At 41.1% G+C, this 15,112-nt stretch overlaps 1 protein-coding gene across 1 annotated transcript in view; it reads right to left on the reverse strand.

The window, feature by feature from the left end:
* Positions 1-15,112, reverse strand: part of LOC137223057 (probable E3 ubiquitin-protein ligase HERC6) — a 44,244-nt gene that overhangs the window by 25,803 nt on the left and 3,329 nt on the right. Inside the window, 5 exon segments of the mRNA XM_067734654.1 lie at positions 1,251-1,288; positions 1,291-1,329; positions 4,107-4,165; positions 4,867-5,003; positions 14,182-14,299. Coding sequence (XP_067590755.1) covers positions 1,251-1,288; positions 1,291-1,329; positions 4,107-4,165; positions 4,867-5,003; positions 14,182-14,299 — 391 coding nt within the window.

Genomic DNA, 15,112 nt, shown 5'->3' on the forward strand with positions numbered 1-15,112 from the left:
TCATATATCCAGAAGAACATGACTTCTGCGGAATGCTAGTAGGTGTACATGGGAAAACAGTGTCACAAAGTCAAATAACTTTGAGAAAAATAGGGTCAAAAAAGCTAGATTTCTTTCAGTATATGACATCATAGAGTCTTTGATTTACTTACGTGCAGCACGACTCCATAATAGTATGCGGCGTTCCTAAAGCTGCTTCACTAAGAACCCCTCTTCATAGAGCATTCTGTGAAACTAATGTTTCTTAGAACTCACACCGGGAATAGCACCCCAAGTGATCTCCCACATAACCTAAATATTTATTTTAAAAATATAGCTGATCACCTACACTATTCTTATTTTTTCATCTTGAAAATAAAAATAGGGACTTCCTTGGTGGTCCCATGGGTAAGACTAAGCGCTCCCAATGCAGGGGGCCCAGGTTTGATCCCTGTTCAGGGAACTGGATCCCACATGCCGCAACTAAGACCTGACGCAGCCAAATAAAATATAAATAAATATTTTAAAAAGTAAATAAATAAAAAGTTTCTACTGCATATTAAGGAACACTCTCCCCCTTTCCCTTCCAAATGTAGGGACCCCAAACGGTATAAAGATGATTTTCAACTGAAGACGTCAGAGATTCAGCTGTTGTGGAAAGAAGCCTTCAGAGCTTTTGTCATCTAACTAAAGGCAGAGGCTTCGAAGGGTGAAGCAGCTATAAATCCTCTCCTGGGTGGGCAGGCGAGCGAGCTTCACTGCCAGGAAAAAGACCCCGCACTTGCACTTGGATGAGAAATTGCAGAAACAAACGTTATCACAAGCTATCCTATCTTTCATGTGTCCCCCTGAATGCCCATCTGTCTCCCAATGGAAATTGTTTCATTTATTTCTCCCCCTTCCCTAAAGTTGGTATATAAACCCTCACTCCTAGCTGCTCTTCACAAGTAGAACTTCTTTTCTGTTAATCTGTCTATTCTTAATCGGTAGGTCCCAAAACATATGAATCCCAAACTAGTACTCTTTTCATAAGTTATGCCTCTCAAGCACTGTTTTCTCATATTGAAAATAAAAACACTGTATCTACTGTACATTTAAGCATGCACAGCGCCTAATACAGTGTCTGGCATATAGTAACCTCATAATAAACACTAGCCCCTCCCCATCACACTTCCATCTCACTCAACTCCTAACAAAAGTAAACTGTAATCATATCGGTTCCTGTAAAGAAATTCTATTGATCTATTTCTCAAGTGAATATTGGTTATTACCAAAGAAGAAATCCATTCTTTTTTTGTTAACTTCTCGCCACTTCTAAGTCCACATCAATGGAAATAGTTTCTCCAGATTCTCTTTGGATGCAAGAAATGCAAAAAAAAAACACATAAACAGATGTAAAGGAATATTCCTAACTTCATATACCATTAGGTATAATTTTATTTTACTATATATCATATATGATCTTTTTTCTTAAAGCTTGCATTCTTTCAAAATAATCAATTTACTTGGCACAAAAAAAAGTTATAAAGTCTATGTTCTCCTAATAGAGAATAGGTAACAATTTATTATCTCAAGTTTGGGCTGCAAGAATAGCAAAAGTTTACATGCTGCGTCTGAGTGCTGAAACCATTTACCCTCACACTCAGCCTGCGCACTGAGAACTGAAACTCCCTAACCCCACCTATCTTACCATCTATATTTATATTACTTTGGGATTCCACTGTTTCATTAGCATGACTTTACTATTCCAAGACACCCTTGCCCAAGCAAATGGCTTGATTGTTCATTTTAGGAACTTCCTGAAAAGACCCATTAACTCTACCACGGAAAGCAATCAACAGTTTACACCCTAAAATTCTTCGCATCTCTTGTCTCAAAATCCTTGCCTTGGGCTTCCCTGGTGGCGCAGTGGTTGAGAGTCCACCTGCCGATGCAGGGGACGCGGGTTCGTGCCCCAGTCCGGGAGGATCCTACATGCCGCAGAGCGGCTGGGCCCGTGAGCCATGGCCGCTGAGCCTGCGCGTCCGGAGCCTGTGCTCCGCACCGGGAGAGGCCACAGCAGTGAGAGGCCCACATACCTCAAAAAAAAAAAAAAAAAAAAAAAAAATCATCCTTTCCTTGCTGTTTCCAACCGTCCTGGATTGTAGTATCTTTCCTCAATCCTGATGAAGTCCCCAATCCTCCCCTCCCACACTGAAAGACCTGCCTTAATCCAAACTGTTGATTTAAAAAAATTCAGACCTGGCCATTCTCCTCAGAAATACTACCAAGGCTTTCTTTGTCTACGTGTGGCGTTTCCCTGGGTTGTGTTGGTAATATTCGAGGAGCTTGCACTCTGTAGGACGATTTGTCTCTATAATGTACTATTAAATAGTTCATGCTTGCTAGATTAACCAATCAGTTGTAATACTAGGCCTAAAACATTTATGCAAGTACCAAAACAGAGTACTGTAAATTTCCCTGTAAAATAAATTCTCCTTTGCAGCCTTTGGCGTCTTAAGATCAAACCTTCAGGTTTATCACTCCTGAGAAGGGGACATGGAGACACTTTAGAAAGATAATTTTCTTAGTGTAGAAAAGATTCTCCTCTAGGTAATGAGAATTAGCTTGAGGCTACAGTGGGGAAGAAACAGGATACATTACATGGTAGAGTCCCCTCCTTTCTAGGCTAGAAGGATGGCAAGAAGAGGATGGCAAATGGGAGAGAAAGCCGGCAGAGGGAAGCAGTGTCTTGATTTCTCATCTCCTGCCTTTGGCCGGGATGTGTAGAGATGAATAGGGATGCCTCTGGGGACTCTAGAATGATAACCGCCTCGTGAGCTGTGGTGGGCAGGCATGACACTCATCTTCCCTGGGCTTCTCTGGTTCCCAGGTGAAGCTGTTGGACCCAACAGTTCCTCCAGTCTCCCTGAGGAATGGCTGGGAATGCAGCTGGGTTAAGAACCAAAGGGACAATGGCGGGGGGCGGGGGGAAAGGGAGGGCAGGTTACTTAGAGGCAAGAAGTACCTGCAACAGGGGTTAAGCGAATAGTGAGTACCGCCTAGCGGCGGATGTGTACAGCTATCTTCTGAGGCCAAGTCAACAAGGGAGGGACAGGACCTGACCTAGCGAAGGAGGACAGAGACGAGTGACACCAGCTGCGGACAGACCTGCAGGGCACCGGCCTCCGGAGAAGACAGAGGGCAGCCTAAGGGCCCCTTTATGCTACTATTCCCCCTCCCCTCCCTCGTTACTGCTAAAGTAATTAAACAAGGAGGCCATTACACTGCAGTGGCTCTAGTGCCATGGTGGCCTATAAAAGCAACCCAAAATCTAAGCCTGTAAGTGCCTCAAAGTTATGAATCAAAAGCTAAGGGCGACCAATCACAAAAAGCCCAGTAGGCTTTGAGTTATAGCCAATCAAATAACTTCCTTTCTTTGTTTCTGTACCTTCTCTGTATGTCTCTCCCTGAGCTCCTCTCGCTGGTGCACTCTTAGGCAATTCTGAATTGGTGCTGCTGATTCAAATTGATGTTCGCTCAAACAAACTTACAATTTTTAATATGCCTCACTTTATCCTTCAGTAGTTCCCAGGTACAGTATTGGAGCGTATAGAGGGAGGCGAAGAAACAGAAGACCAAACATTGAGCGATTTAAGAGAGGAATTGTTTAAACTACTGAATCAGACCAAGTGTCAAACCAAGTAGGAGAGAAGTTAGATGCTCCTCTGTGGTAGTAAGACTAGTTAAAGATAAAATAAATAGAATCTGTTTTCCTTACTGATCTCAAAATAAGAGCTTCAGAGCACAGGCCTGGCCTCTAAGTACAAAAGCAATGTTAGAATGAACTGATCGCTCCTAGATGCAAAGATTCTGAAAAAAACACCATTCCTGCCAATCAGACAGCAGAGAAGGGCAGGGCAGAGGCAGTGAACAACGTAAATTAGAAATTACAACTTGCAGTGGTCCAATAGGAAACTACTTCACAAAAATGGGAGAATTCTGTAACAACCTATGGAGTTTTCAATGTTGGATTCTTTTTTGTTCATAGATAACAAAATGCACATATTAAAATGACTGAGTCGAAACATTTCATTTTAAATATCCCCCAGTGTTTTAAATAAAATTAAGTCTCATGTAAGTGTTACCTTTTCTTTAAAAACTTGCAGTCAGACAAGCAGGAGATGAAAATATCACTCTAATTTCCCTGCAAACATAATAAGACAAGGTTAAGTCACAACATACTATAAGCATGTCCCTTTTATCTTACCGAATACTGTACGTAACTGATGACGTGGAACCATTGTTAACGAAAATAACTGCTCTCTTAAGAGTCCTCCAAATTCTGGGTATACTTTGTGCATGTGACTGCTAAATCTCACCAAAACCCTTCATAGTTGATTTGATCAAGTCATCTAGATTTAAATAAAACGCATCCTTCTGAAAACAGAAACTTCTGGAGCTCCAGAGAATAAACTATGAAGCTATAAAAACAGTCTGCCCTGGGGAAGGCTTTGTGGCACAGAAAGCATTTTTGATTCACTCCTGCATCTTCCTCACCTATCAAAGTGCCTGGCATATTGTACATCCTCAATATACCTCTGTTAAAGAAATGATGAATGAATGAATAAAATGACTTCTTCAAACTAAGAGATGGTAGAAGAGAACCATGATTAAAATGCAAATGCCTTCACGACAAAGCCAAATCCTCTCTCTTATGTCTAGGATAAAATGACCAAGGCTTCAGAACCAAATAAAGGTGCTTTCTCCTTTTTTGGGAGGCTGTGCCACACAGCTTGCAGGGTCTTAGTTCCCCAAACAGGGATCGAACCTGGGCCCCCAGCAGTGAAAGCGCAGAGGCCTAACCCCTGGACCGCCAGGAAATTCCCAGTTTCTACTTTGTCAGACAGAGCCACCTCTCAGTCACTTACTTCATGCTCTGCACTTCCTCTTGCCACTGCCATCCATTTTTCTGTCGGCGACTGGTTAATTCCGCTTATTTCTGGCAGGGTTTTCCTGGAAACGCTGGTGGAACTAGTATCCTTCTGGGAAGAAAGAAAAGAATGATCAGGAAAATACACACACACACTAAGTAGTGAGTAAAACACAGGTGGGAGATGGGCCCCCATCCTCTCAGACAGTGGGGTTTTGTGGGAGGAGCCAGAGCATCAGACTGGCCTGGCTCTTCCATTTTCTAGCCTTGGCCACTTTGCTTGGTCCAAGCCTTAGCTTTGTTATTTAAAAAATGAGATAACACAAAAGAACTGAAGACAGGGACTCAAACAGATACTGTATGTCAATATTCATTGCAGCATTATCCACAATAGCCAAAAAGATGGGAACAACCCACGTCCAGCAACAGCATCAACAGATGAATATGGTACATCCATACAATGGAACATTACTCGGCCATGAAAAGGAAGGAAGTTCTGACACATGCTGCAACATGGATGAACTGTGAAAACGCTATGCGGAGTGAAATAAGCCTGATACAAAAGGACAAATATTGTACAATTCCACTTATATGAAACAGGCTAATTCATAGACAGAAAGGGTATTAGAGGTTACCTGGGGTTACAGGTAGTGGGGAATGGGGAGTTATTATTTAATGGTTCAAAGTTTCTGCTTGGGGAGAAAAAAGAGTTTCTGCTTGGGGTAATGAAAACAGTTTTAGAGGTAGATAGCGGTGAAGGTTTTACCACAATTAAAAAATGAGATTAAAAGATATTAGGTATACAAAGCCTTTGGATTATAGTAAGTACTCAGTAAATACTAGTTTCTTTCTGCCCTTTAATCATCCACAGGTTTTTGCTTTTATATCAGTGGTTTTCAAACTGATAACAGAATCACCTAGTGGTCTTGTTAAAGCCTAGACTGCTGGGCCTATCTCCACAGTTTTCGATTCAACAGGTCAGGCGTGGAGCTCAAGAATCTGCAGCTAGCAAATTCCCAGGTGATGCTGGGGCTGCCGATCTGGGGACCACATTTTTGAGAACCATCGTTCTACATAATATTTGAAACCAAATGGCTCAACCAGAGGTGTCAGAAATCACTGTCTGGAGAGAAAAACCTGTCTTTAATATATTTTTCCAAGGACGTTAGCACTCTGCTCTGTAATATACCTCTGCTTCCACTAACTTATAGTAAATCAGGGAATTCTGCATCACTTTTGTTTAATGCTTAGCTAAAGACCTTTTGAAAAAGATGTATTACCGTGACTCCCAAAGTTCCCTTCACTGTCTTGATCTGAGTCCTGGGTGTTCCCTGGAGTTCAACCATGAGGAAGCTTTTTTCCCTCCACCATCCCAGGGACCTTAGGACGATGAGGCGCTCCCTACTGGCATTTACAGACCATTTCTTCTACTTTCTTCTTCAAAATCCCGGCTCCTCTGAAGCACATAACAACAGACTGTATCACCTGCCAAAGTCCTAGTCACGACCCTTCAATCACTGGAAACTTTAGCACCTTGCTGCCTGTCTTCCTCAGCACATCCACGCCTGTCATCATTCTTCCTGTCCTTCTTGGCAACTTCGTCCTTCATGAACCCAGTTTATTGCCCCTCTTGATCTCTCAGTTCTTTATCTTGTCTCCACTCTCTTCCTTTGCTCCACTGCAGCCACCCAGGCCCTGGGTCGGGGCTTCTAAACTGCTCCGCCTGGCATTTTGCGTCCGATAATTCTCTGTTGTGAGCGGCTGTCTTGTGCATTGCAGGATGTTTAGCAGCAGCCCTGGCCTCTACCCACCTGATGCCAGTAGCAGCCACCCCGACATACATGCTCCTCCCTCAGGACAACCTCAGCTGAGCACAGACATTGCCAGGTGTTTCCAGGGGCGCAAAACCACTCCTAGTTGAAAACTATTGCCCTAGATAAAGGTGATATTCTGTACTTTATAATCACCAGTCATTGTTCCAGGGACTTCCCTGGTGGTGCAGTGGTTAAGAATCCGCCTGCCAATGCAGGGGACACGGGTTCGAACCCTGGTCCAGGAAGATCCCCCATGCCGCAGAGCGACTAAGCCCGTGTAACACAACTACTGAGCCTGCGCTCTAGAGCTCGTGCTCCGCAACAAGAGAAGCCACCGCAGTGAGAACCCTGTAGAGAAAGCCCACATGCAGCAACAAAGACCCAACACAGCCAAACAAACAGACAAAAATTGTTCCACCTTCTAAATTTCCATTAGAAACATTCTCCTCTCTGATCATCATACACCATCCTTCTAATTCACTGACTTCAGAGTGGAACTCCCAGGCTAACATTCTTTGATGCTGGAATGAGTTAAGACTTGGGGGCTGTTGGGATGAAATGAATGTATTATGCATGCAAGAAGGACATGAATTTGAGGGGGGCAGTGGCAGAACGTTATGGACTGAGTGTTTTCCCCCCAAATTCATATATTGGAATCCTAACCCCCAATGTGATGGTATTAGGAGGTAGGGCCTTTGGAAAGTGATTGGGTCATGAGGGTGGAGCCCTCAGGAATGGAACTAGTGCCCTTTATAACAGACCCCAGAGAGCTCTTTCACCCCTGTTCCTTCTGCCACATGAGGATACAGTGAGAAGACAGCCATCTGTAAACCAGGAAGCAGGCCCTTGCCAGACATCAAATCTGCCATCATTTTTTTTTTTTTTTTTTTTTGGCCACACTGTGCAGCTTGCGGGATCTTAGTTCCCAGACCAGACCAGGGATCGAGCCCCAGGCCACAGCAGTGAAAGTGTCAAGTCCTAACCACTGGACCACCAGGGAATTCCCAAATGTTCTGTCAGCTTAATCCCAGACTTCCCAGCCTCCAAAACTGTGAGAAATAAACTTCTGTTTATAAACCACTCAATCTATGGTATTTTGTTATAGCAGCCCGAAGAGACGAAGACACTTTAGAGTGGAATCCACTCCAACATTCTTTGAGGCCACTGGGCTCTCCAATCCATCAACCCTATTGTTTGTTCATTATCTATCCTACCCAGCTTAGGTTCTATGGTCAGCAGCGTAATCAGTCCTTTGCAAATACCTCCAAGTCTTCTGTCCCTTTCCTATTGTACTTACCTAGCAAAAGTCCACCTGTAGTTAACCTCCAATCTGAATTACTCCAAAGGAATCCAAGCAGCTTAACATCAATGGAGAAAAACAAACAACTGTGCCGACTGATTTCACCTTATGCCCCACGACCACAGATTTCAAATGGTTACTCTATACTGTCTCGTAATCTCCCACGATGTTCACTGTCTCACTCTGAGTCACTATTGCACACTTTCCGTTTATTCCTAAACCTGTAGCAATCTTCCTCTGCTTCACTAAGTTTCAAATAAGGACCGTGCCTTGTGCATCACTGAGAAAACTGAAACAATCAGGGAAGAACTAATCACCTTCCCACAAGCAACCTACCCTCACCTCCACTGTTCCTCATCTGAACAGAATAAAAATTTCTGCCCAAAGCCCTACGTGCCACACTGGACCCTTGGCCCTGCTTCCTGGCTCCTATTCTGGGACAGTATTACCTCTACAATTATTCCCTCTTTCTCGTGCATCATCACTTTCTCCTCCTGAACGGGATCATTCTCACTGGCATACAAACATACCTTAATATCACCCATCCAAACAACAACAGAACTTCTCTAAGTGGGAAACACAAGAGAAGAGAAGGACCTACAAAAACAAACCCAAAACAATTAAGAAAATTGTACTAGGAACACACATATCGATAATTACCTTAAACGTGACTGGATTAAATGCTCCAACCAAAAGACACAGGCTTGCTGAATGGATACAAAAACAAGACCCATATATATGCTGTCTACAAGAGACCTACTGCAGACCTAGGGACACATACAGGCTGAAAGTGAGGGGATGGAAAAAGATATTCCATGCAAATGGAAATCAAAAGAAAGCTGGAGTAGCAATACTCATATCAGACAAAATAGACTTTAAAATAAAGAATGCTACAAGAGACAAGGAAGTACACTACATAATCATCAAGGGATCAATCCAAGAAGAAGATATAACAATTATAAATATATATGCACGCAACATAGGAGCACCTCAATATATAAGGCAACTGCTAACAGCTATAAAAGAGGAAATAGACAGTAACACAATAATAGTGGAAGACTTTAACACCTCACTTATGCCAATGGACAGATCATCGAAAATGAAAATAAATAAGGAAACAGAAGCTTTAAATGACACAATAGACCAGATAGATTTAATTGATATTTATGGGACATTCCACCCAAAAACAACAGATTACACATTCTTCTCAAGTGCGCACAGAAATTCTCCAGGATAGATCACAACTTGGGTCACAAATCAAGCCTCAGTAACTTTAAGAAAATTGAAATCATATCAAGCATCTTTTCTGACCCCAACGCTAAGAGATTAGAAATGAATTACAGGGAAAAAAACGTAATAAACACAAACACGTGGAGGCTAAACAATACATTACTAAATAACCAAGAGATCACTGAAGAAATCAAAGAGGAAATCAGAAAATACCTAGAGACAAATGACAATGAAAACACGACAATCCAAAACCTATGGGATGCAGCAAAAGCAGTTCTAAGAGGGAAGTTTATAGCTATACAAGTCTACCTAAAGAAACAAGAAACATCTCAAATAAACAATCTAACCTTACACCTAAAGGAACTAGAGAAAGAAGAACAAACAAAACCCAAAGTTAGCAGAAGGAAAGAAATCATAAAGATCAGAGCAGAAATAAATGAAATAGCAACAAAGAAAACAATAGCAAAGATCAATAAAACTAAAAGCTGGTTCTTTGAGAAGATAAAAAAATGTATAAACCATCAGCCAGACTCATCAAGAAAAAGAGGGAGAGGACTCAAATTAATAAAATTAGAAATAAAAAAGGAGAAGTTACAACAGACACTGCTGAAATACAAAGCATCCTAAGAGACTAGTACAAGGAACTCTATGCCAATAAAATGGACAACATGGAAGAAATGGACAAATTCTTAGAAAGGTATAGCCTTCCAAGACTGAACCAGGAAGAAACAGAAAATATGAACAGACCAATCACAAGTAATGAAATTGAAACTGTGATTAAAAATCTTCCAACAAACAAAAGTCCAGGACCACATGGCTTGACAGGTGAATTCTATCAAACATTTAGAGAAGAGCTAACACGCATCCTTCTCAAACTCTTCCAAAAAACTGCGGAGGAAGGAACACTCTCAAACTCATTCTCTGAGGCCACCATCACCCTGATACCAAAACCAGACAAAGATACTACAAAAAAAGAAAGTTACAGAAAAAAATCACTGATGAATATAGATGCAAAAATCCTCAACAAAATACTAGCAAACAGAATCCAACAACACATTAAAAGGATCATACACCATGATCAAGTGGGATTTATCCCAGGGATGGATGTATTCTTCAGTATATGCAAATCAATCAATGTGATACACCATATTAACAAATTGAAGAAAAAAACCATATGATCATCTCAATAGATGCAGAAAAGGCTTTTGACAAAATTCAAGACCGATTTATGATAAAAACTCTTCAGAACGTGGGCATAGATGGAACCTACCTCAACATAATAAAGGCCATATATGACAAACCCACAGCAAACATCATTCTCAATGGTGAAAAGCTGAAAGCATTTCCTCTAAGATCAGGAACAAGACAAGGATGTCCACTCTTGCCACTATTATTCAACATAGTTTTGGAAGTCCTAGCCATGACAATCAGAGAAGAAAAAGAAATAAAAGGAATCCAAATCGGAAAAGAAGAAGTAAAACTGTAACTGTTTGCAGATGACATGACACTATACATAGAAAATCCTAAAGATGCCACCAGAAAACTACTAGAGCTAATCAATGAATTTGGTAAAGCTGCAGGATACAAAATAACGTACAGAAATCTCTTGCATTCCTATACACTAATGATGAGAAATCTGAAAGAGAAATTAAGGAAACACTCCCATTTACCATTGCAACAAAAAGAATAAAATACCTAGGAATAAACCTACCTAGGGAGACAAAAGACCTGTATGCAGAAAACTATAAGACACTGATGAAAGAAATTAAAGATGATACAAACAGATGGAGAGATATACCATGTTCTTGGATTGGAAGAAGCAACGTTGTGAAAATGACTACTACCCAAAGCAATCTACAGATTCAATGCAATCCCTATCAAACTACCAATGGCATTTTTCACAGAAGTAGAACAAAAAATTTCACAATTTGTATGGAAACACAAAAGACCCTGAATATCCAAAGCAGTCCTGAGAAAGGAAAATGGAGCTGGAGGAATCAGGCTCCCTGACTTCAGACTATACTACAAAGCTACAGTAATCAAGACAGTATGGTACTGGCACAAAAACAGAAATATAGATCAATGGAACAGGATAGAAAGTCCAGAGATAAATCCACGCACATATGGTCACCTTATCTTTGATAAAGGAGGCAAGAATATACAGTGGAGAAAAGACAGCCTCTTCGAAAAGTGGTGCTGGGAAAACGGGACAGGTACATGTAAAAGTATGAAATTAGAACACTCCCTAACACCATACAGAAAAATAAACTCAAAATGGATTAAAGACCTAATTGTAAGGCCAGACACTATAAAACTCTTAGAGAAAAACATAGGTAGAACACTCTATGACATAAATCACAGCAAGATCCTTTTTGACCCACCTCCTAGAGAAATGGAAATAAAAATAAACAAATGGGACCTAATGAAACTTCAAAGCTTTTGCACAGCAAAGGAAACCATAAACAAGACGAAAAGACAACCCTCAGAATGGGAGAAAATATTTGCAAATGAAGCAACTGCCAAAGCAGTCTTGAGGGAAAAAAACGGAGCTGGAGGAATCAGACTCCCTGACTTCAGACTATACTACAAAGCTACAGTAATCAAGACAATATGGTACTGGCACAAAAACAGAAACATAGCTCAATGGAACAAGATAGAAAGCCCAGAGATAAACCCACGCACCTATGGTCAACTAATCTATGACAAAGGAGGCAAGGATATACAATGGAGAAAGGACAGTCTCTTCAATAAGTGTGCTGGACAGCTACATGTAAAAGAATGAAATTAGAACACTCCCTAACACCATACACAAAAATAAACTCAAAATGGATTAGAGACCTAAATGTATGACCGGACACTATAAAACTCTTATAGAGGAAACCATACATAGGAAGAACACTCTGTGACATAAATCATCACAAGATCTTTTTTGATCCACCTCCTAGAGTAATGGAAATAAAAACAAAAATAAACAAATGGGACCTAATGAAACTTAAAAGCTTTTGCACAGCAAAGGAAACCATAAACAAGACGAAAAGACAACCCTCAGAATGGGAGAAAATATTTGCAAATAAATCAACAGACAAGAGATTAATCCAAAATATATAAACAGCTCATGCAGCTCAATATTAAAAAAACAAACAACTCAATCCAAAAATGGGCAGAAGACCTAATAGACATTTCTCCAAAGAAGACATACAGATGGCCAAGAAGCACATGAAAAGCTGCTCAACATCACTAATTATTAGAGAAATGCAAGTCAAAACTACAATGCGGTATCACCTAACACCAGTTAGAATGGGCACCATCAGAAAATGTACAAACAACAAATGCTGGAGAGGGTGTGGAGAAAAGGGAACCCTCTTGCACTGTTGGTGGGAATGTAAATTGATCCAGCCACTATGGAGAACAGTATGGAGGTTCCTTAAAAAACTAAAAATAGAATTACCATATGATCCAGTAATCCCACTACTGGGCATATACCCAGAGAAAACCATAATTCAAAAAGACACGCACCCCAATGTTCACTGCAGCACTATTTACAATAGCCAAGTCACAGAAGCAACCTAAATGCCCATCGACAGATGAATGGATAAAGAAGATGTGGTACGTATATACAATGGAATATTACTCAGCCATAAAAAGGAACATAATTCGGTCATTTGTTGAGACGTGGATGAATCTAGAGACTGTCATACAGAGTGAAGTAAGTCAGAAAGAGAAAAACAAATATCATATATTAACGCATATATGTGGAACCTAGAAAAATGGTACAGATGAACCGGTTTGCAGGGCAGAAATAGAGACACAGATGTAGAGAAAACGTATGGACACAAAGGGACAAAAGCGGCAGGGGATGGGAGTGGTGGTGTGATGAATTGGGAAACTGGGATTGACATGTATACACTGATGTGTATAAAATGGATGACTAATAAGAACCTGCTGTATAAAAAAAGAATTAAGAGAGATATTAAAAAAAAAAGAATGCAAAGAAGCTTTAGGAAAAGCTTTACCAGTTTGGTTGGTGCACATTTTCCTTTTTATGTTTGCAAAAGCCTGATGCATGATAAACATATATGATCAATTAAGTCTAAAAAAAAAAAATACAAATAGGGCTTCCCTGGTGGCACAGTGGTTGAGAGTCCGCCTGCCGATGCAGGGGACATGGGTTTGTGCCCCGGTCCGGGAGGATCCCACATGCCGCGGAGCGACTGGGCCCGTGAGCCATGGCCGCTGAGCCTGCGCGTCCGGAGCCTGTGCTCCGCAACGGGAGAGGCCACAGCGGTGAGAGGCCTGCGTACCGCAAAAAAGGAAAAAAAAAAAAAAAAGTCAAGTTCTTCTGATGCTATTCAGAGAAATGCCAACACATGTCAGATTTCTGTAAGTTATTACATCTAAGTTTTCTTTTTAACTTTAAATGCATTAAAATGAACCCCAGTGCATTAAACTCAACAGGTATCATTCTTTTTTTTTAAATATCTTTATTGGAGTATAATTGCTTTACAGTGGTGTGTTAGTTTCTGCCTTATAAAAAAGTGAATCAGCTATACATATACATATATCCTCTCCTCTCTCTTGTGTCTCCTTCCCATCCTCTCTATCCCACCCCTCTACGTGGTCGCAAAGCACCGAGCTGATCTACCTGTGCTATGCGGCTGCTTCCCACTAGCTATCTATTTTACATTTGGTAGTATATATTACTCCATGCCACTCTCTCACTTCGTCCCAGCTTACCCTTCCCCCTCCCCGGTCCTCAAGTCCATTCTCTACATCTGCGTCTTTATTCCCGTCTTGTCCCTAGGTTCTTCAGAACCTTTTTTTTTTTTTTTTCCAGATTCCACATATATATGTGTGTTAACATACGGTATTTGTTTTTCTCTTTCTGACTTACTTCACTCTGTATGACAGACTCGAGGAACAGGTATCATTCTTATTCAAAAAATTACTTCCTGATGACACATAGGAGATCCAGGAAGACGTTTTTTACCTTCTGATAATGCCAGGGAGTGGTAGCATCCACGGGAGACTTGTATAATTTTCATACCAGTCAGAGTTTCTATCTTCCTATAATAAAAATGATACAAAATCTATTAATCCTTCTTCAGATTGGGTCACCAAGTGGACTACAGATATTTTAACTTATTTTCTTGTATTTCTGTACTATTGGGTTGGCCAAAAAGTTCGTTCGGGGGTTTCCATAACATCTTATGGAAAAACCCGAACGAACTTTTTATTCCAAAGCCTTCAAGCTATTTTAACATGTCATCAACATGTACAAAGGTGCAGGGCAGAATCCAGAACAATATATAATTCAAAAGTGAATTGGGCTTTTCACACATTGTATAATGTACTAACTTTTATGCTATACTTATCAACCTAAAAGAAAACTAAATTTCTTCACACACATATAGTCCAGGGCTTTAGAATTTATAGAGCACTGTCACCTACAACACCTATCTCACCCTGTGAGATAAAGATACCACTAGGTTGATTCCTATTAAATTGCCACTTTTGTGGATCAAAAACATAACTATCGGCAATTTCACACGGCTCAACCTAGGAAAACTCAAAGAGGTGAACTGGTATCAGTTGTAGAACAGACTCAAACCTTGGGCTTTTCATTCCAAGTTCAGTGCTCATTCCCCCAAGCCACAGCAATCTCTCTTTTTTTTGTTGTTTTTTTTTTGTTTTTTTTTTTTGCGGTACGCGGGCCTCTCACTGTTGTGGCCTCTCCCGTTGCGGAGCACAGGCTCCGGACGCGCAGGCCCAGCAGCCATGGCTCACGGGCCCAGCCGCTCCGCGGCATGTGGGATCCTTCCGGACCAGGGCACGAACCTGTGTCCCCTGCATCGGCAGGCGGACTCCCAACCACTGCGC

Source organism: Pseudorca crassidens, chromosome 4, assembly GCF_039906515.1.
Source record: "Pseudorca crassidens isolate mPseCra1 chromosome 4, mPseCra1.hap1, whole genome shotgun sequence".
Lineage (NCBI taxonomy): Eukaryota > Metazoa > Chordata > Mammalia > Artiodactyla > Delphinidae > Pseudorca > Pseudorca crassidens.